The 24,408-nt window shown below is 38.6% G+C and overlaps 1 protein-coding gene across 1 annotated transcript in view; it reads right to left on the reverse strand.

Moving 5' to 3' along the window:
* Positions 1 to 23,949, reverse strand: part of edaradd (EDAR-associated death domain) — a 37,148-nt gene extending 13,199 nt beyond the window's left edge. The window contains exons 1-4 of the mRNA XM_061911104.1: positions 23,766 to 23,949; positions 3,151 to 3,212; positions 2,794 to 2,836; positions 991 to 1,058 (exon numbers count right to left, since the gene is read on the reverse strand). Of these exons, the coding sequence (XP_061767088.1) occupies positions 991 to 1,058; positions 2,794 to 2,836; positions 3,151 to 3,212; positions 23,766 to 23,799 (207 nt within the window). The 5' untranslated portion in view covers positions 23,800 to 23,949. The remainder of the gene's footprint in view (positions 1 to 990; positions 1,059 to 2,793; positions 2,837 to 3,150; positions 3,213 to 23,765) is intronic.
* Positions 23,950 to 24,408: the final 459 nt, after the last annotated feature.

Consider the following 24,408-nt stretch of genomic DNA (forward strand, 5'->3'; position numbering starts at 1 on the left):
ATTTATCTTTATTTTTTCTCCACTCCCTTTTATTATGCAAAATCAAACACCATGCATATAGATATAAATAATTATTTCCCGGCAGGCACAAGACATCAAAACAACATTGAGAACTTGTTGAATTAGGTCCTGACCAATTTTCCCTCCAATTTTTCATATGTGTGAGCAAATGCCAAAACTCCTTGAGAATTACGTGCACACTGTTATGCGCTTATCTTTTTATCCGATTTTGTGCGCGACCTAGATTTGCCGTGCGCAGAGGACGCGTGAGCAGTGTGCAATTGCACAGGCGCGTACCTTAGAGCAAACGTTGGTCCTGACGTTGAACAACTTAAACATAACGCTGAAACAACATGCTTTTTGGTGACGTTTAATCAATGTTGGGTTCTGACGTTGATGTGGCCATTGAATTTTGGTCATTTCCCAACCAATATTCTACAACATAAACATAACTTTGAAACAAAATGCTTTTTGAGTACGTTTATTCAATGTCAGGTTGTGACGTTGATTTGACCATTGAAATTTGGTCATTTCCCAACCAACAAAGTGGATCCAACGTTGGGCATCAACGTTGTCTCAATTTACAAATACAACTATTTTGCAACGTTGTTTCAAAGACAGTTTCAAAGGACTTGTATGTATAATCAATGTTGTATCAATGTTGTGTGCCTGCTGGGTTATTTGTGATCAATCCAAATGTATTTTTCTTGTTACTGCTGGTCACTCGTCACGTTAACACTTGCATGTTCATTTCTGTCTGGAAATAACCCGAGCAACGATGTTGCAGAGTATTATCGACAAATTAATTTAGCTACAGTGTCGACGAATCGCTATACCCCTGGTTACAACGTCACAGTCGTTACTGTACTATTGCATGAAGTGAAACTTAAGAGACGAGGTGAATGTAATAAGAGTTATGGTTTTACAGCCATTTAGTAGTGCACATTTCAGAAATGGTTAAGTGATAATAAGAAGATCGATAACACTCACCTGACTAATTATGTTGGATGAGCTCAGGTATCCAGGAGGCATGGAGCTCAGGTGAAGAGTCACAGCATCTGATGGAAATATTTCAATGCTTAACACTTCAGCTCACAATTGGGATTTTTGCATTTCATCTAATATTTTATTTTCTACAACCGCGTGGGAAAAAAAATATGTAGTTTATGAGTTTGAACATAAAAGGTGAAGAGTCACAGCATCTGATGGAAATATTTCAATGCTTAACACTTCAGCTCACAATTGGGATTTTTGCATTTCATCTAATATTTTATTTTCTACAACCGCGTGGGAAAAAAAATATGTAGTTTATGAGTTTGAACATAAATTATCTTGTCTTTGTAGTGCATTCAATTGAATATGGGTTGAGAAGAATTTACAAATCATTGTATTCCGTTTATATTTACATCTAACACAATTTTCCAAATCATATGGAAACAGGGTTTGTATATTTGAGCTCATTTAATTTGCTTTACTTATGTTCTCTGTGTATTTAATTTATATTTGCATGCCTTATGACATTATCTGTATGTAATATTGGCTGCTTTTCCGTTAGTTGTATGCAGTTATAGACCACATTAAACATAACCCAGCTTGTAATGATTGTTATAAATCATTTCAAAGAAGACAGTCTGCCATTTCCTTTAACTTGCACATACACATCTATACCTATGGTCATTCTAAGACAGTAATTTAGAGGAGTTATCACACCCCCTGAGAAGCCTGCGTTTTACTAATGTTTTCCAATGTTGTAAAAATGGGTAGAATAAATATCACATTTCAAAACTTCTGTCAATGAAGATTTGTCTCAGCCTACGAGATTGTCATTTTGATAGTAAATGGTGAATGGGTTGTACTTGTATAGCGCTTTTCTACCTTCAAGGTACTCAAAGCGCTATGACACTACTTCCACATTCACCCGTTCACACACACATTCACACACTGATGGAGGGAGCTGCCATGCAAGGCCCTAACCAGCACCCATCAGGAGCAAGGGGGAAGTGTCTTGCTCAGAACACAACGGACGTGACGAGGTTGGTACTAGGTGGGGATTGAACCAGGGACCCTCGGGTTGCGCACGGCCACTCTCGCACTGCGCCACGCCGTCCCGATTAGTAGTAGGCAAATATAGCTAATATAGACACTTACATCATGTGTTGACTTCATTATAACACTTACAGAAGGCTTTGAATTTTTTGCGACTCTAGACAGATTTTTTTTTGTGTTTTTGGTCCAATGTGGCTCTTTCGCCATTTTGGGTTGGCAACCCCTGAGATAAGGGGAGGGCGTATGTATCCATAATCAATAGTGTCGATACCAAGGGTGGTAGCATACTAGAGTGATTAGATCAATACTTTTATTTTCACAAAATCATTTTTTGTAATTTTTGTTAATGTTTAAAAATTAAGGGCAAAAACCAAAGGATTTTAAATGAGTAATAGATAGTTGTTTTTACTTGTGTTAAGTTATTGTATATCACTGACTTTCCTTAACAATAAGGATGTCAAAAGTAATCAAAATATAAGAAAAGACAACTTTGCAAATGATCCAAAACAAATATATCAGAAATACTAGCAATATATCTGCCAATAATTTGTCTAATTGAATGTTAATAATTTATGTGAGTATTTACAATAAGACAAATTAAGTAAAATCACATCCAATTATTTTTTTGAGCCAAATAATTTAAAAAAATAATTGTTTGAGTCCCCCGACAACTTGTTCAAGAAGCATCTCAGAATAGTTCGTGTGTTACTTTACTGTTTGATTATTGTTTTTATAAGATGTACTTACCATGTGGATCAGTAACTTGCACGGGGTAATTGGCCTCCAAAGACTGTGACAAGGAAAATACATTATCTGACTTTTTGCTAGTGCTTAGGGATATAGGTTAAGGTAAGGGTTAGAAGTTAGTGTAAAAAAATGTAGCTTGAAACACAGCTGTGGGAGTAAAGTTGTGTTCTGTCAAGACAGAACACAACATGCTGGAACATGCTTTGAGTAAACTTGCAGCAGCAGTTTTGGAACATCTCTTAGCATTTTAAATATCATAGTACCAAGAGGACACGTGACAGAAAAACAGTCAATCGGCACAAAGCAAACAAAAAAACAAAAATATTAAGTACACAAAAAAAAGTTAAAAGTGCTCACAAATTGGGTCACAAAGGTGGTGGTGTCTGTGTCCTCCACTGGTTCAGAGCTGATTCCTTGAGCTGACAAAAAGAGTTTTGTTAAACATTTTTTAATAAAATAATAGTACGAAAGAACTTTACTCACATCAATATAACTGAAACTAGTCATTGTTTGTAAATGTACTTGTGACTTCTTCCAGAGTGGTGATGTAACGATAAACGGTATTAATGATAAACCGTGGTAAAATTCCCGACCGATTTAAATTCAAATGATCATAAAATCGCATTTTGATAATCGAACGTAACATAATAAATACATAACATGATACCTGGTATTTCCAGGTAATCTGGGAATTTTCGGAATGGGGAAATAAAATGGCATGAATGTCCAGGGTGAGTGGAGTTTGTGGATGTTTGAAATATGGGATATGCAGTAGATTGTATTGGGTATGTAACGATACACAAACATTTCGGTTCGGTACGTACCTCGGTTCAGAGGTCACGGTTCGGTTCATCTTCGGTACAGTAAGAAAACAACAAAAATATAAATTTTTTTGGTTTATTTATTTACGAAATTTGTAAACAATGGCTTAACATACATACACACAGGGTTCATTGCCAGGGTTAATGTGGTCAACATATATAAAATAAAAACTAAATAAGATCAGGCTCAGAATTGGTTTCTTAACAAAACCTTTCTACACATAAAGTGCTTTTTTTGATTGATTGATTGAGACTTTTGTTAGTACATTGCACAGTACAGTACAATTGACCACTAAACGGTAACACCACAATAAGTCTTTCAACTTGTTTAAGTCGGGGTCCACGTTAATCTACATTAAACTGCCTCAGGTTTGTAGCTAAGATTACATAAAATGACAAAACTTTTCTTCTACATATAGAAAGTGCAACATTAAACAGTTTCAAGTCAACTCAGCCTCAGATTAACTCACCCCACCCCCCACACCCCAGCCTGGCTAACTTGGCAGTAAGAGGATGTATGGGCTCATTGATATTCCACCATAGAAGTGGGTCAAAATCTAGGTTTTAATGCAATGTGTTATTAAATGTGCTGCTATAAAAAACATTTGTTATTGCTTTAGCCCTGCCTGACTCGCCAAGGAGAGGCTGCTTGAACGGGTTAGCATGTTTGACGTGTTGTCAGAAGCAGCTGCTGAACAATGTTGGCGAACCTCCGTCCTCTGTTGTTGTATTGTGCAGCCAAAGTGTAACGAGGCAGGAGGGTCTTCCAGCTCTGGCTTTTACATGTTGTCGCAGCCCGGTCGCTGCCAGCATGCCTTGTGTTGGGCCTCGCCCTGCATTGTTTACACGTGCGGTGCACTACCTAATATGTCCGTGTGGAAACTCGTTTGGTACACCTCCGAACCGAAACCCCCGTACCGAAACGGTTCAATACAAATACACGTAGCGTTACACCCCTAGATTGTATACTTCCCATTCATTGTCAATGGGAATAAGTTTCCTGCAAATCCCGGGAAAACCTGGAATTTGGGGAAAGGGAAAATATGTTTTGCGTTCGATATATCGGAAGAGTAGTGTGTGTGGTTGGTGGAAAATTCAGAATTGGCTAAAAAATAGCGCACAATTTTGGGCATTGTAGAACTATGACTATGGATTGATTTACGTGGACCCCGACTTAAACAAGTTGAAAAACATATTCGGGTGTTACCATTTAGTGATCAGTTGTACGGAATATGTACTGTACTGTGCAATCTACTAATAAATGTTTCAATCAATCAAACAATCAATGTCCACTCATTTGAATGGGAATTTCCTAGAAATTTGAGGATTTCGGGAAAACCGGGAGTTTTTCGAAATATAGATGCTACAACAATTGTCCTAAATGATATGAAAGGGTTGGTGTTGGAATTTTCCAAAATGGTGGAAAAATGTTGACGTAACAACAGTTTGAATTTGAATTGGTATTTTGTAATTACTGGAATTTCAGGAAAACCGAGAATTTGTAAAAAAAAACCCCAAAAAAACGGTGATTTTTGTTGTCCCAACCAAGAGGAATGTTTTTAAGGTAGAATGGTCAAAAATAGTTGAAAAATGTGGACTGTAAAATTTTCTAGGAAGGCTTTGGAAAATTTTGGGAATTCCTGGAATTTTTTTTTACTTGTAAAATGATATTAATATTGTCCGAGGTGAGTGGAGTGTGTGGATAGTGGAACAGTGAAAATTGGTTGAGAAATGTGGGAATTGTGAAAGTTTGAAAATGGCCAATTCATTTTTCAATGTGAAAATGTCCCAGAAAACCGTGAATTCTAGGTAATCTGGGATGCTTTTTTAAAAATGTTTTTGGAGCGCTCATAATTCCAGGTCAAGCCGGACGTTTTGATACTGGAACTGTTCCAATCGGAAGAAAACTGCGGGCTGTGGAGCTCGCCAAAATTTTGCGGCGGAATAATAATATTTAGGTGTGTTCTGCTTGGACATTGACACAATAATATACATGTCCTTGCACATCTAATACATCAAGTATATATATCGATGAACAAGAGTGTTATGTGCCAGTAATCTGTGGTCGTCTTTTTCCGACACTAACAGCCAGTGAATGTTTATTAATCAATATTAATAATAGATTATATTTATACAGCGCTTTTGTAGACACTCAAAGTGCTTTGCAAAGTACTGAGAACTCATTATTCATTCACTCCACATTCACTTCCAGGTGCTAAACCTGCAGAAAAAAGGTCAAAAGTGTCTCTATGTTTACATTTTCACACTTTGCACTATTTTGGTACACTTTATTGAGCCTTTCTTATGAATTCCTTACTTTGGCACCTTGATTTTAAGGAATTATTGTTAAGTGTTCACTGTGATCTTAGAATTTTGTTCACAGTGAGTGCTTTCCATGGTTGTGTTGACATTGCCTTTCCTTTCTGCCTTGATAGTTTAGGGGATTATAACCAGAGGAGAGTTACAGTTCAAATAAAAAGGTTTACATTTAACAAGTATATACATATAGGTGTGTATGTATATATATATATATATGTATATATATATATATATATATATATATAAAATAATTAATAAATAAAAAAAATAAAAATAAAAATCTCCTGGCGATTGAGGGAACCAATCATGAAACAGTTCTGTAGAGATGAAGTATTCTTGTGATTTTTCCCACACATACATATATATATATATATATATATATATATATATATACATATATATACATATATATACATATATATATATATATATATATATATATATATATATATATATATATATATATATATATATATATATATATTAGGGGTGTAACGGTACACAAACATTTTGGTTCGGTACGTACCTCGGTTCAGAGGTCACGGTTCGGTTCATTTTCGGTACAGTAAGAAATAAACAAAATATACATTTTTTGATTATTTATTCAACAAAATTGCTGAATCTTCCACCAAAAATGTTTTTCTTAGTGGAATATTTGATGTGAATTAATCGGAAGCTTGGATAGGTCACTAATTCATAATAACATTGATTTTGATTCAGTATTACGTTTTAAGCAATGACAGTTTGAAAGAAAAAAAAACAGCTTTGATTTATTAGTCAACGTTGCAACTTTTTCTAAATCACATTCAGCCTTTAAGCTTTATTATTTCACTTTTGTTTATGTTTTTTTATTTTATTTTAATAGTATTTTTAGAATGTGCCGTGGGCCTTTAAAACATTAGCTGTGTGTCGCAAATGGCCTCCGGGGCACACTTTTGACACCCCTGCTATAGATAATAAAAAATTAAATCTAATCTAATTAATGTAATTAACCAATGAGTAAAAAGCAGAGCCTGACGATGCATGCGCATTTATCATACAGTAACTCTCTCGCTCTCTGTCTCTGCCCCTCCCTCACGAATGTTAACGCTGCGAGCACCTCTTTTTTTTTTTTAACCCCTTCTTAACCCTGAACGTACATTGAAAATACACGCAACCATAACTTAAAATGCCGGACATTTGAGGCATTTAAGAAACTCCACCTGGACAGCTCCGCAAAGAGGACATATCCCGTGAAAAGAGGAGGTGTGGTCAGTCTATCACAGCCCAGTCGTTGCTAGCATGCCGTGTGTTGTTGTTTTTTTGATTGATTGAAACTTTTATTAGTAGATTGCACAGTACAGTACATATTCCGTACAATTGACCACAAAATGGTAACACCCGAAAAAGTTTTTCAACTTGTTTAAGTCGCGGTCCACGTGAATCAATTCATGGTGCCTCGGTGTGCATTGTTTAAAAAACGTGCGGTGCTACTCAATATGTCCGTGTCGTTTGGTACACCTCCGAATCGAACCGAAACCCCCGTACTGAAACGGTTCAATACAAATACACGTACTGTTACACCCCTAATATATATATATATATATATATATATATATATATATATATATATATATGTATATATATATATGTATATATATATATATATATATATATATATATATATATATATATGTATATAGAAAGGCCGCTGGTTCATTGGGCCTTAGCTCATCAAAGATGGACTGATGCGAAGTTGTCTGTGGTCTGACGAGTCCACATTTGAAATTGTTTTTAGAAACTGGGGACGCCGTGTCCTCCGGACCAAAGAGGAAAAGAACCATTCGGACTCTTATACACGCAACGTTCAAAAACCAGCATCTGTGATAGCATGGGAGTGTATTAGTGCCCAAGGCGTGGGTAACTTACACATCTGTGAAGGCACCATAAATGCTGAAAGGTACAGTACATACAGGTTTTGGAGCAACATATATTGCAATACAAGCAATGTCTTTTTCATGGATGCCCCTGCTTATTTCAGCACGACAATGCTAAGTCACATTCTGCACGTGTTGCAACAGCGTGGCTTCATAGTAAACGAGTGCAGGTACTAGACTGGCCTGCCTGTAATGGAGACCTGTGGGACATTATGAAGCGTAAAATACGACAATGGGGACCCCGGACCGTTGAACAACTTAAGCTGTACACCAAACAAGAATAAGAAATATCCATCCATCCATCCATCCATTTTCTTCTGCTTATCCAAGGTCGGGTCGCGGGGCAGCAGCCTAAGCAGGGAAGCCCAGACTTCCTTCTCCCCAGCCACTTCGTTCAGCTCCTCCGGGGGGATCATGAGGCGTTCCCAGACATAGTCTTCCCAACGTGTCCTGGGTCTTCCCTGTGGCCTCCTGCCGATCTGACATGCCCTAAACACCTCCCTAGGGAGGCGTTCGGGGGGCATCCTGACTGGATGCCCGAACCACCTCATCTGGCTCTTCTCAATGTGGAGGAGCAGCGGCTTTACTTTGAGCTCCTCCCGAATGACGGAGCTTCTTACCCTATCTCTAAGGGAGAGCCCCGCCACCTGGCAGAGGAAACTCCTTTCGGTCGATTGTATCCGTGATCTTGTCCTTTCGGTCATAACCCAACGCTCATGACCAGAAGTGAGGATGGGAATGTAGATCGACCGGTAAATTGAGAGCTTTGCCTTCCGGCTCAGCTCCTTCGTCACCACAACGGATTGATACAGCGTCCGTATTACTGAAGAGGCCGCACAGTCCCGCCTGTCGATCTCACAATCTAGTCTTCCCTCACTCGTGAACAAGACTCCGTGGTACTTGAACTCCTCCACTTGAGGCAAAATCTCCTCTCCAACCCGGAGATGGCACTCCACCCTTTTCTGGGCGAGAACCATGGACTCTGACTCGGAGGTGCTGATCTTCATCCCAGTCACTACACACTTGACTGCGAACCGATCCAGTGAGAGCTGAAGATCCTGACCAGATGAAGCCATCAGGACTGCATCATCTGCAAAAAGCAGAGATCTAATACTGCAGCCACCAAACTGGATCCTCTCAACGCCCTGACTGCACCTACAAATTCTGTCCATAAAAGTTATGAACAGAATCGGTGACAAAGTGCAGCTTTGCCAAAGTCATACAGGGAGCGGACCGCCACAATCAGACAGTCCGATACCCCATACTCTGAGCACTCCCCACAGGACTTTCCCGAGGGACACTGTCGAATGCCTTCTCCAAGTCTACAAAGCACATGTAGACTGTTTGGGAAAACTCCCATACACCCTCAAGGACCCTGCCGAGAGTCTTTGCTCTCTTGGTTAAATATGTAAACAATAGTGTTCAATGTGGGCAGCACGGCGGAACAGGGGTTAGAGCATGTGCCTCACAATACGAAGGTCCTGAGTAGTCCTGAGTTCAATCCCGGGCTCAGGATCTTTCTGTGTGGAGTTTGCATGTTCTACCCGTGACTGCGTGGGTTCCCTGCGGGTACTCTGGCTTCCTCCTGCCTCCAAAGACATGCACCTGGGGATAGGTTGATTGGCAACACTAAATTGGCCCTCGTGTGTGAATGTTGTCTGTCTATCTGTGTTGGCCCTGTGATGAGGTGGTGACTTGTCCAGGGTGTACGCCACCTTCCGCCCGAATGCAGCTGAGATAGGCTCCAGCACCCCCCAAAACCCCGAAAAGGACAAGCTGTAAAAAATGGATGGATGGATAGTGTTCAATGTGTGGCTTTTTATGGACCATAACACTTTGTAGAAACTAAATAATTTTAAATACCTAAACAATGGAAAAATGGTAAAAGGGCATTGTTTGATGAGAAAAAGAAATGCAATGTTGATACAAATAATGAATAAAGACGCAAAGATGTATTCCATCCAGCCATTTTCTACTCGTTTGTCCCTCTCAGGATAATGGCAAGGCTGGAGCCCACACCCTGGACAAGTCGCCTTCTCATCACAGGGCCCACACAGATAGACACATAATATCCACAAAGTTCAGTGAATAGGTTGTGTTATGTGAGACCAAGTGTGTTGACTGTTTGTGCAGGTTGATTTTTTTTTACCGCACAATGACTAGGAAAGGTTGTTTGGATCCGGTCATATGGGTAAAAGCTGTGCCCTACGTGCACATCTAGGTCATTGACCGAGTTTCTCACATTGTCAACATTTGTTACCTGTCAGGTCCCTGGGTATTTAAATTTAATACGAAAACACCCCCACCCGTTCATATTGAACTTGTCCCGTAGTAGCCGTAGGGGTTTGGACACTCCTGCCCTAAACTGAGGAGTAAAACAAATAAGAAAATATAATCTGTACAAATAAAAAAATATAATCTGTATGACAATTGCTCCAAACTGAGTCAAGTCGTCCGAACGGTTCAGATTGTTTTCATAAACTGGTGCGCATACAATTAGGAAAAGGCTGGAAAAAATGGTGTTTATTGTAATCAATGTGGTTTGTCTTGTTGATGCCTCCACAGTAAAGGTGAGAGTTATAGTCTGGAAGGCGGAAACTTAATTACAGGTTTGTCACAACACACTTGACTAAACTTTTTGGCCTTGAGCAGTATGCAAATGTGTTTTTTCTGCAGCTACCATACAAAAGGTCTACACACTCATGGACGGACAAAACAACACTTCTGCAAAAGCAACACAAAGACAAGCTCTGTGTGGTACTAGAGACTTTAAAATTGGACCAACAGCTAAATTATTATATTTGAGTCCTCTTTAGTCGAGTGTTGGGTTCTTCTGATGTAGGAATGCAAGGATGTGTTACGACACGCTCTGGATAACGTTCAAGGGACAAATCACGTGATAAAAAATGCTTTCGGGCGATCATTCAAAGCTGCTTGTCTACTGTTTGAACACAGATCTATTGTACGCAAGCCCAAGTTCAGACTTTTGGCCTGACAATGTGACACACATGAGCACCTTGCAACTGCTAACTGTGCCTTGCTGAGCGTCCTAAAAGAACACGTCTTCACCATCTGATTTTGCAGTAAGAAATATTTGATTTGGTTCTGATTTTCTACACCGCACACATTAAAAGCGAGGCACAGGAAGTGTTGTTGGATTTCTATTCTCGATTTGCTAGATGAATACAGTAAAGTCTTTGGCTAGGAGGAGTCACTGCTAGTGCCAAGGAGAAGCCAGAGCTTGAAAACCCTCTTTTGTACATAACTATATAAGATTTTATAGATAGATAGATGTATTATTTTTACTCATCTTTCCCCTTTTCACATCTTTTACGGGGCGCCTTGTGGCGACCCATCAGCGTTCCAGTTCTGTAACCCTGTACACTGTTTGTTTGTCTAATCTTGAATGGGTTTGTGCAGAAAACAAAGTTTCGTTGTACTTGTGCAATGACAAAGACCTATCTATCATCTATCTATCATGAACAAAGTTTGATACTGGATACTTTCTAATACACTTCTGGCTTGGAGACATTGTATGTGTAAATAATATGCAACTATAATTATTTGATATTTGTTTATACCATGTGCAGCTTAGACTGCAGTATTGTTCAATTAAGGACGCTTATTACGTGTGTACGATTTTGAGAAAAAACCCAAGTGCGATTTTTCAGCCAAAAATCTGCAATTTTTCAGATTTTATTCATTTAAATCAGGGGTCCCCAAACTTTTTGACTCGGGGGCCGCATTGGGTTAGAACAATTTGGCTGGGGGCCAGGCTGTATATATATATACATATATATATATATATATATATATATATATATATATATATATATATATATATATGTGTATATATATATATATATATATATATATATATACATATATATATATATATATATAAATATATATATATATTTATTTATATATATTAACATGCACACGCATACCCAAGTCTCCAAAACAAAACAACCATGTAGCTAAAAAACAAACAAAGGAAAATTTAAAAAGTGGTGCTGTTTTTATATACTATAAAAACAGCACCACTTTTTAAATTTATATGTGTGTGTGTGTGTATATATATATATATATATATATATATATATATATATATATATATATATACATATATATATATATATATATATATATATATATATATATATATATATATACATATATACATACATATATAAGGTATATGTAGGTGTAGGAAAAATCACAAGGCTACTTCATCTCTACAGAACTGTTTCATGAGGGGCTCCTGATGATTGAGGGAACCCCTCATGAAACAGTTCTGTAGAGATGAAGTAGTCTTGTGATTTTCCCCACACCTACATATTGCGCTCTACCACGGTATCGAGCACTATTCTCTGGATAATCCAATCAAGACATATATACAGTATGTATATATATATATATATATATATATATATATATATATACATATATATATATATATGTGTATATATATATATATATATATATATATATATATATATATATATATATATATATATATATATATATATATATATATCTTGCCGCTAATGATGTCACATTATCGATGAGAAAATGCATTTTTTGACAATATGAATTGCCTGAGCGGCTAGGAGACACCGAGAGTAACAAGAGTAGAAAGTACAGATTTCAAAAAATTTAAATCGAAAAAAATAAAATTAAATAACTTTCATTTTTTGTAACTTGGGACTTCCCGCGGGACGGATTTTGGACGCTGGTGGGTCGTAGTTTGAGGACCCCTGATTTAAATGTATGAAACTGCTCAAATGAGGTGTGTTTTTAACTTGTCAATTAACATATTTGTGTCTCAAGTTGCCACATATAAGAACAATATGCAATAATATATTTAAAAAATATTTGGATTTATGTGTACAATGCCATTGTTTGCTTACGCCGTCCTTGACTACTTGTCTTAGCCTCTTAGTTGTCCACCCGCTTTGAACCAAGTTGCCAGGCCTCAGTACTATGGGGTTTCCAATGTAAAAGTACAGTTACATATTTCTAGCAGATATATTTCTCAGATTTAACTCACTGTTGACAGATGTAACTCACTTTTCTCAGGTTTGGCTCATTTCATCACATTAGTTTAAATTAAATGTTGACTCTAAACATTATATCTAAATTTTGAATCTGAATACAAACCTAAATGTGAGCGCTGAATGTTACATCTAAACCTAAATGTTAAATCTGAACCCATCCATCCATCCATTTTCTACTGCTTATTCCCTTTGGGATTGCGGGGGGCGCTGGTTCCTATCTCAGCTACTATCAGGCGGAAGGCGGAGCACACCCTGGACAAGTCGCCACCTCATCGCAGGGCCAACACAGATAGACGGACAACATTCACACTCACATTCACACAAAAATGTTAATTCAAGTCACCTGTCCTTCATCCTACTTCCTTTTAAATCACACTTCTGTGCTGCGAGGAGCAGGAAGATGGACAACAAGTATATTTAAAAACACATACCAACATGTGGGCTTCACGGTGGCAGAGGGGTTAGTGCGTCTGCCTCACAATACGAAGGTCCTGCAGTCTTGGGTTCAAATCCAGGCTTGGGATCTTTCTGTGTGGAGTTTGCATGTTCTCCCCATGAATGCGTGGGTTCCCTCCGGGTACTCCGTCTTCCTCCCACTTCCAAAAACATGCACCTGGGGATAGGTTGATTGGCAACACTAAATTGGCCCTAGTGTGTGAATGTGAGTGTGAATGTTGTCTGTCTATCTGTGTTGGCCCTGCCATGAGGTGGCGACTTGTCCAGGGTGTACCCCGCCTTCCGCCCGATTGTAGCTGAGATAGGCGCCAGCGACCCCAAAAAGGGAATAAGCGGTAGAAAATGGATGGATGGATGGATACCAACAGGTGCCAGATCTGAACCTCTGACCAAATGATGGCTTCACGCTCACTATGATCATGTTTTTACGATTTAGCTCACAATTAAGACATATTCTTTGGAACCGATCCAAAGCTAGACGCTTCACTTTTTTGTTTAGATATCAGCTTAGCTCGTTAATAACACAAAAGGTGGATTGTTACGATTAGTCTCTGATTGTCAACAATGTTTGGTAATGCAATCTGTGACATTTGCTTATAAATAAATGCTAATTAATCAACTGAGGATGTATGTGTATATATATATATATATATATATATATATATATATATATATATATATATACATAGGTGTATATATATATATATATATATATATATATATATATGTATATATATATATATATATATATATATATATATATATATATATATATATATATATATATATATATTAGAGATGCCCTATAATGGCTTTTTTGCCGATATCCGATATTCCAATAATGTCCAACTCCTAATTACCAATTCCAATATCAACCGATACCGTGGAATTAACACATTATTATGCCTCATTTTGTTTTGATCCCCCGCTGGATGCATTAAACAATGTAACAAGGTTTTCCAAAATGAATCAACTCAAGTTTTGGAAAAAAATGCCAACATGGCACTGCCATATTTATTATTGAAGTCACAAAGTGCATTATTTTTTTTTAACATGCCTCAAAACAGCAGCTTGGAATTTTGGACATGCGCTCCCTGGGAGAGCATGAGGAGGTTGTGGTGGGGGGTGAGTAGGGGGTAGTGGGGGGTGTATATTGTAGCGTCCCAGAAGAGATAGTGCTGCAAAGGGTTCTGGGTATTTGTTCTGTTGTGTTTATGTTGTGTTACGGTGCGGATGTTCTCCAGAAATGTGTTTGTCATTTTTGTTAAGTGTGGGTTCACAGTGTGGCGCATATTTGTAAATGTGTTAAAGTTGTTTATACGGCCACCCTCAGTGGGATCTGTATGGCTGTTGACCAAGTATGCGTTGCATTTACTTGTGTGTGTGAAAAGCCGTAGATATCATGTGATTGGGCCGGCACGCCCCCAATATTGTTGTCTGGGAGAAATTCGGGAGAATGGTTGCCCCGGGAGATTTTCGGGAGGGACACTGAAATTCAGGAGTCTCCCAGGAAAATCAGGAGGGTTGGCAAGTATGACTGGGAGACGCAACTGCTCTGTACTTCTCCCAACGTCCGTGTACCACTCCGTACAGAGGCGTTTTAAAAAGTCATAATTTAATTTTTTGAAACCGATACCGATTATTTTTGGCAGCAAGGTGGAAGAAGGGTTAGTGCATCTGCCTCACAATACGAAGGTCCTGAGTAGTCCTGGGTTCAATCCCGGGCTCGGGATCTTTCTATGTGGAGTTTGCATGTTCTCCCCGTGACTGCGTGGGTTCCCTCCGGGTACTCCGGCTCCCTCCCACTTCCAAAGACATGCACCTGGGGATAGGTTGATTGGCAACACTAAATTGGCCCTAGTGTGTGAATGTGAGTGGGAATGTTGTCTGTCTATCTGTGTTGGCCCTGTGATGAGTTGGCGACTTGTCCAGGGTGTAACCCGCCTTCCGCCCGAATGTAGCTGAGATAGGCACCAGCACCCCCCGCGACCCCAAAAAGGGAATAAGCGGTAGAAAATGGATGGATGGATGGATACCAACAGGTGCCAGATCTGAACCTCTGACCAAATGATGGCTTCACGCTCACTATGATCATGTTTTTACGATTTAGCTCACAATTAAGACATATTCTTTGGAACCGGTCCAAAGCTAGACGCTTCACTTTTTTGTTTAGATATCAGCTTAGCTCGTTAATAACACAAAAGGTGGATTGTTACGATTAGTCTCTGATTGTCAACAATGTTTGGTAATGCAAACTGTGACATTTGCTTATAAATAAATGCTAATTAATCAACTGAGGATGTATGTGTATATATATATATATATATATATATATATATATATATATATATATATATATATATATATATACATAGGTGTATATATATATATATATATATATATATATATATATATATATTAGAGATGCCCTATAATGGCTTTTTTGCCGATATCCGATATTCCAATAATGTCCAACTCCTAATTACCAATTCCAATATCAACCGATACCGTGGAATTAACACATTTTTATGCCTCATTTTGTTTTGATCCCCCGCTGGATGCATTAAACAATGTAACAAGGTTTTCCAAAATGAATCAACTCAAGTTTTGGAAAAAAATGCCAACATGGCACTGCCATATTTATTATTGAAGTCACAAAGTGCATTATTTTTTTTTAACATGCCTCAAAACAGCAGCTTGGAATTTGGGACATGCGCTCCCTGGGAGAGCATGAGGAGGTTGTGGTGGGGGGGTGAGTAGGGGGTAGTGGGGGGTGTATATTGTAGCGTCCCAGAAGAGATAGTGCTGCAAAGGGTTCTGGGTATTTGTTCTGTTGTGTTTATGTTGTGTTACGGTGCGGATGTTCTCCCGAAATGTGTTTGTCATTTTTGTTAAGTGTGGGTTCACAGTGTGGCGCATATTTGTAAATGTGTTAAAGTTGTTTATACGGCCACCCTCAGTGGGATCTGTATGGCTGTTGACCAAGTATGCGTTGCATTTACTTGTGTGTGTGAAAAGCCGTAGATATCATGTGATTGGGCCGGCACGCCCCCAATATTGTTGTCTGGGAGAAATTCGGGAGAATGGTTGCCCCGGGAGATTTTCGGGAGGGACACTGAAATTCAGGAGTCTCCCAGGAAAATCAGGAGGGTTGGCAAGTATGACTGGGAGACGCAACTGCTCTGTACTTCTCCCAACGTCCGTGTACCACTCCGTACAGAGGCGTTTTAAAAAGTCATAATTTAATTTTTTGAAACCGATACCGATTATTTTTGGCAGCAAGGTGGAAGAAGGGTTAGTGCATCTGCCTCACAATACGAAGGTCCTGAGTAGTCCTGGGTTCAATCCCGGGCTCGGGATCTTTCTATGTGGAGTTTGCATGTTCTCCCCGTGACTGCGTGGGTTCCCTCCGGGTACTCCGGCTCCCTCCCACTTCCAAAGACATGCACCTGGGGATAGGTTGATTGGCAACACTAAATTGGCCCTAGTGTGTGAATGTGAGTGGGAATGTTGTCTGTCTATCTGTGTTGGCCCTGTGATGAGTTGGCGACTTGTCCAGGGTGTAACCCGCCTTCCGCCCGAATGTAGCTGAGATAGGCACCAGCACCCCCCGCAACCCTAATAGGGACAAGCGGTAGAAAAAGGACCGATAATTTCCGATATATATATATGTATATATATTATTGACGCACTGTCAGGGGAGGCAAGTGAGGCAGTGCCTCGCCTGCCACCAGGTGGCTTAACCATGAGATGTTCCAAAACGAAGTAATAAAATAAAATATGTTTTAATACTTCTCTTTTAGTTTATGCTTTCTATGTGATGTTGGTGTGTTTCCTGTATATTTTGATAATTTTCATGGTCAAAATCCCGGAAATTCCATGTTTCCTGATCAAAACAATGCAGCAGATGATAAGTGATCCAGACACAGGCGGTGCCTCCACGGCTACACACAGTTTGTATTGGGCATGTGCGTGCGAGGGGGCGCATGCTTGTTGCCAGGTGGAAAAGGCAGGTTTTGAGGCAGCAGGTACCTCTGCCTCAAGGTAGGCGGCGATATATTGTCAACTTGCAGTTCAATGCCTCAGCAGTACTCTGACTCGCCACACTGGGAGAAGTGGGGGCGCTCAAGCTAGCAGACACAGGTCTCTCCAGCGGAAGCCAGCATTTTTTTATTTTATTTTATTTTTTACTGCATTTTTATTAGAGTAAGCCAGCGTTTGTGGGTGTTTTTGTCAGATGCAAAAATCTTGTTTAATTTCTTGGAATGAAATTGAATTAAATGAATGTTTCTGCCAATATGGAGGATAATATACTGTATCCAAGATGAAATCCTTCTCTAAACTGGACTTTAACAAAATGAATGCGATCATACAAAGTACGTTTTCATGGAGGATAGCTATTGCTGCTTCAGATACAAATAGAGAAAGGTAAATTACACTCACAATACTTGATTTATTTTGTTAAAAGCAAATGGGACCAAAAACTATTTAATATCAAATATTTTTTGGACCCATTTATCATATCATAATTTCATTATGAAAACGTTTTTATGAAAGCGAATAACTCCCCCCCCCCACCCCCCACGTAACTCTAATGTGCAACCTAAATCAACAATGACTAGAGCTGCACATATGGATTTAAGTAAAAAAAAGAAGAAGAAGAAAAAAAAGTATAAAAGCCTCACCTGGTGTTCAGTTCACCGCACGTCACTGATTGATATATACATATATATATGTATATATATATATATATATATAAAATGTTCAGATGATAGTCCTCAATTACAGGGTATTTAGCAGGCTGGTTGTCTTACAGTTTTACACTTTATTACGAAGATTAAGACATTGTCATGCAGGGATATAATTACTATTAACTTGCACAGCATGTAGTGTAGGAAAATCAGAAGCATTTTTGTAGGTAGAAATATCAAAGGTCACATTACCAAACGTCCTTGGCAATCAAAGAATGCTTTAACCATACACATTTGTGTTATTTACGCGCTAAACTGGTATCCAAACACAGAAGTGTTGCTCCACCTTTCAGAATGCAAGCTCTCCATGAGCAGGGATACTAATTCTGTCAGGAATACAAAATCTGGCCGAAAGCAGGTCTTTTTTTTTATTTTTAGTACATTAAAAAAAAAAAAGTGTTTATGTCCATTTTTTGTGAAGCCGTTTAAAAAAGCAAAATGTTTGTTAAACAAATGTTTGCATAAAGCAAATAAATTGTTCAGACTCTAAGCCAGGGGTAGGGAACCTATGGCTCAAGAGCCAAATGTGGCTCTTTTGATGACTGCACCTGGCTCTCAGATAAATCTTAGCTGACATTGCTAAACATGATAAGTAATGAATAATTCCGCTGGTAATCACAGTGTCAAAAATAACGTTCAAAATACAAAAGATTATCACGCATTTTAATCCATCCATCCGTTTCCTACCGCACATGTTCAAGAAGTCGCAAGGAAGTATTTTATTTATTGTTGGTTAGCTTCAGAATAACAATGTTGTTAAAAAGAATAAGAGACTTATTATACTCTAAAAATGTTGGACTTACTTAAAAATGCATGCATCATCATTTATTTGTATTCCTTTCGTGAAAATGCATGTATACAAGCCATGTACAATTGACACTTTCATTGTTTTTTTGTTTTTTATACATTTCCATGACCAGAAAGGAGCAGATGGAAGAATAATATTCTTATATTTATCTGCCCCCTTTTTAACACAAATTATTTTTGATGACTTTACAACTGTTCCCTCCAACAACACCCGAACTCCAACATACTTTCCAATTTTCCTTTAAGCTTTTTCACAATCGAAATCAAAATTCAGTTTGATATAATTCCAGTTTTCTCTTTTTGCAACTCTTTTTAAATACAAAGATATTCTTACAGCTTTTTAAGTCTTTGTTTAGAGAATTCCATGCTTTCACACCAACAACAGACAAGCACATTCGTTTCAAATTTGTTGGCACTCTTGGATGTTTAAAGTCATACGGCCTTCTGTGGTTCTCATCTTTAGATGTGAACACAAATAACTTTTGTATGTCCTTCGGAATAACTTTATTTCTCGCTTTGAACATCGTTAATAGAGTATTCAATTCTACAATGTCTTTTAGTTTTAGTAATCCTGACCTAATGAAGAGTGGATTTGTGTGGTCTCTATATCGTACTTTAAAAATGATACGAATTGCTCTTTTCTGTGAAATAAAGGCATTATGTTGCTATGATATGTATTTCCCAATATTTCTGCACAATAATTGAAATAAGATAGACTAATAGTTGTATTCAGTCTTAAAAAAATATTATATGGCTCTCACGGAAATACTTTTTAAAATATTTGGCTTGTATGGCTCTCTCAGCTAAAAAGGTTCCCGACCCCTGCTCTAAGCGATAGTAATTAAAAATTAGAAAATTATATTTTTTTTCTCCCAATCTGTGATTAGCAATGAGTTAATTATGGACAATGGAATTGATCTCAAATTAATGCTTTATTTGATTGACAGCCCTAATGACAATATTAGAAATACAATACAGGTGTCCTGCGTCACGGCCTGCTTTGAAGATATCACAGATGTCTTTGTATGATGTGTTTGTATTTTTATTTATGCACAGTAAAAGCATATTTGATATATTTTTGATAGGGATGTGAATATTACAACTACTTGTGATCAATTTCATTTGATTTCGATTCTTTGGGCGACAATTCTCGATTGAAACCGTCCATCCATCCATCCATTTTCTACCGCTAGTCCCTTTTGGGGTCGCGCGGCGTGCTGGAGCCTATCTCAACTGCATTCGGGCGAAAGGCGGGGTACATTCTGGACAAGTCTCCATCTCATCACAGGGCCAACACAGATTGACAGACAACATTTGGGGCGGTATAGCTCGGTTGGTAGAACGGCTTTGCCAGCAACTTCAGGGTTGCAGCTTCGATCCCCGCTTCCGCCATTCTAGTCACTGCCGTTGTCGTTGGGCAAGACACTTTACCCGCCTGCTCCCAGTGCCACGCACACTGGTTTAAAAAATGTAACTTAGATATTGGGTTTCACAATGTAAAGCGCTTTGAGAGTCACTTGACAAAAGCGTTATAAAAATATAATTTACTTCGCATTCACACTCACATTTCCACACTAGGGCCAATTCAGTGTTGCTAATCAACCAATCCCCAAGTGCATGTCTTTGGCGATGGGAGGAAGCCGGAGTACCCGGAGGGAACCCACGCAGTCACAGGGAGAACATGCAAACTCCACACAGAAAGATCCTGAGCCCGGGATTGAACCCAGGACTACTCAGGACCTTCGTATTGTGAGGCACATGCAATAACCCCTGTCAAACTGTGCTGCCTGATTCAAACCGATTCTTGCAATATATTATATTGTATATAAATTGAAACAAAACCTTTTCAAAACAGGTCCCGGGTTACAAAAAGTTCCTCTTAGCTGCTGCCGTATGATGCATACGGACGCATCCATCCATCCATTTTCTACCGCTTATTCCCTTTTGGGGTCGCGGGGGGCGGTGGCGCTTATCTCAGCTACAATCGGACGCACTAACCCCTCTGCCACCGTGAAGCCCCATACGGATGCAGAGATGACCTAAAAAAATATTTTTTCAAAAATGTTCTTGAAAAATACAAATCGATTCGGAATTGTGAAAGATAATAATCACATTTCGGATGTTAATTCAATTTTCTGGCACCCATAATTTTTTGCTTAAGCATAAAAATAGCTCTATGATCTAAAAAAACAAACAAAAACAAAACTACAGGAAAATTGTCCACTCGATGAGACTAAACCATGGAAGAAAATCTATTCCCAAGTGGGCCGGAATGATGAAATAACGGCATGATAACGTAAAAATAAATTAAAGCAACTCCAGGTTGTTGTTTTTTTTTATTTTACTTTGGCCAAAAATAGAATAAGCACATTCTGAAAACATACAACTCACAAATAATCCTCTGGACAAAACACTTCAAATTTGTTGAACATTCTGAGGAAATTGGTGTAGTTTCAAAAACACAATGAGCTTAAACTTCGTCTCACTGTATTTACAAAGCCAGGATTGAACTTTAAAGGCCTACTGAAACCCACTACTACCGACCACACAGTCTGATAGTTTATATATCAATGATGAAATCTTAACATTGGCAACACATGCCAAAACGGACGGTTTAGTTTACTAAATTGCAATTTTAAATTTCCCGCGTAGTATCCTGTTGAAAACGCGGAATGATGACTCGTATGATGACGCGTGCGCGTGACGTCACAGATTGTAGCGGACATTTTGATCCAGCACCGATCACAGCTATAAGTAGTCTGCTTTAATCGCATAATTACACAGTATTCTGGACATCTGTCTTGCTAAATCTTTTGCAATTTGTTCAATTAATAATGGAGACATCAAATAAGAATGATGTAGGTGGGAAGCGGTGAATTGCGGCCGCCTTTAGCAACACAAACACACTTGTTTACATTCGGCTCTTACCGTAGACATGAGCGGAGAGTTTGCGTCGTTCCTCCTGCAGCTGTGGACTCTCTTGCCTCCTCTCACCAGCCGCCACAGCCCGTCGGATGTTAACTCCGTGGAGGGAAAAAAATAAAATCTCAGCCCGGCTGCCTTGCCTCGTCGAGCAACGTGGCTCCCCTCGGAGACACCGGTGGTCACCACACCCGTGGCCACACCCCTCCGACTTTCAGGTATGATTATATAATCTCACTAAAACACTAGTAACACAATAAGCAGATAAGGGATTTTCCAGGATTATCCTAGTAAATGTGTCTAACAACATCTGAATCGCTCTCACTGCCCTGTCTTTATTTATTTTATTTTCATTTATTTTTTTTCTAGTCCTTCACTCTCACTATCCTCATCCACAAATCTTTCATCCTCGCTCAAATTAATGGGGAAATTGTCGCTTTCTCAGTCCGGATCGCTTTCGCTGCTGGTGGCCATGATTGTAAACAATGTGAGTATGTGAGGAGCTCCACAACCCGTGACGTCACACGCACATCGTCTGCTACTTCCGGTACAGGCAAGGCTTTTTTATTAGCGACCAAAAGTTGTGAACTTTATCGTCGATGTTCTCTACTAAATCCTTTCAGCAAAAATATGGCAATATCGCAAAATGATCAAGTATGACACATAGAATGGACCTGCTATCCCGGTTTAAATAAGAAAATCTCATTTCAGTAGGCCTTTTAATCACAGTCTTTCTGGGATAAAAAAAAACAATTTGTAAACTCTTCTTAAACGTGTTAAACAAGTTAAAAAACTTATTCGGGTGGTCAGTTGTACGGAAAATGCATTGTACTGTGAAATCTACTAATAAAAGTTTCAATCAATCAATCAATCAAAAATTCTAGATATGAAATACCTCCTCTGTCATGTCCACATATCAATCCAGAGCTAACTCAACAAAACGTAAGAAACGGAGGTAAAAACAAATTCGGAAGGGTTAAATTCACCTACCTCATGTTTGACAGAGACATTTTGGGGCAACGAGGGTGCCAAATGACGATGTGTTCGAGGCAGAAGACATAAAACGGCAGATTAAAGTTTCATGTGGGTCGAGGGGGGGGGAGCCACAATCGCCCTTTACTGCGTACCTCTTGCTTGGCCCCAATATAAACCTTTTACTCGCCTAACAGAATTGCTATTGTGACATCCAGTGGACACATTTAGATCAGCAGTTTCTTTCATCCAAAAAAAACAAAAACATCTTATTTTTATATTTGGCAAACTCATCACGCAGGCCGGATAAAACCTGTTCGCGGGCCTAATCTGAACCGTGGGCCGTACATTTGACACCCTGGACTAAATCAATCATAGTGGCTGTTCAGTATGGTGGCAACTGATTGGATTACTGGCAGTAGCACTATATTGAATTCAATGAGTGTACTGGTGACAATGTTGTTTTGATTTAATGGCCCCGCGACTACAAAAGGGACAAGCGGTAGAAAATGGATGGATGGAGGGCACTCATAATTAAAAAAAAAACTAATTTCGAAGGTTTTAAACAGGTTTTTAATTTAGCCATTAAAATATTAATATGTGATAAATTCCTACATGACAGGAATTAATTTCCCACGGTCTTGCACAGAACCAATTAACCGCGATAAACGAGGGTTTTATCGTATGAAAAAGCTAACTAGGCAACACATTGGACATATTGTGCTACTGCGTAGCACAATATGTCCAATGTGTTGCCTAGTTAGCTACTGCATGCTCTTACACTAATTGTTCCTTCAAGTAATATGCATGAAATAATAAAAAAAGGTGACCATCATTGAAATAAACAACAAAGTAAAGACAATGTAAAAGTAAAACAACAAACAAACTAATAGTATGGATTGTTGATTTGTTGTTGAGACAGGCATTAAAAGGCTGGGTGCAACTTACCAAAAGATTCTTTACAAACTCTCAAACTGCTCATTTTAGAAGCGTTTTTCGTGTAGATCAGTGCCAGAATCCAAAACAAAAGTAAGAGAGAATGAAAAATAAAAAAAATGTTTAGATGAATTTCCCACCGTGGAGTCCCACTGTAACGAAGCAAGTGACTGCAACATAATAACTGTATGTCTCGTCCACCTATGATGCATTCACTGCGCCTCGGAAATTACATCATTTCTTTTGTGTGCTTCTTCTGAAAAAAAAATAAAATATTGAACAGAAACACCATTCACGCAAATCTGAGTGAACATGTTCTTAGCTTTTAAATTGCTTTAAATATTTATATTGCCATATCATGTTTCATCCCAGCACATCGATGAAAGACTCGTTTGTAATAAGAAGCTGAACAAATCGAATATTCGTGTTCATGCAAGACTGATCACGTGTACAAGTATGAGGTGAAATATGCATATCAGTGTTTATTGTGATATGTTGTTAAGTTGTTACTTTATTACAGGTGAAACATCACGCCGTTTTCTGAGGCGCTCCACAGGTGAACGTCTTGAGGGAAGTCAGACATTCTTTCTTGGCATGTGCATGCATGTTGCTGCTTCAAGTTCACGCTGCAAGATTTTTTTTTTTTTACAATGAA

The sequence above is a fragment of the Nerophis ophidion genome, linkage group LG09 (genome assembly GCF_033978795.1).
Source record: "Nerophis ophidion isolate RoL-2023_Sa linkage group LG09, RoL_Noph_v1.0, whole genome shotgun sequence".
NCBI classification, from domain to species: domain Eukaryota; kingdom Metazoa; phylum Chordata; class Actinopteri; order Syngnathiformes; family Syngnathidae; genus Nerophis; species Nerophis ophidion.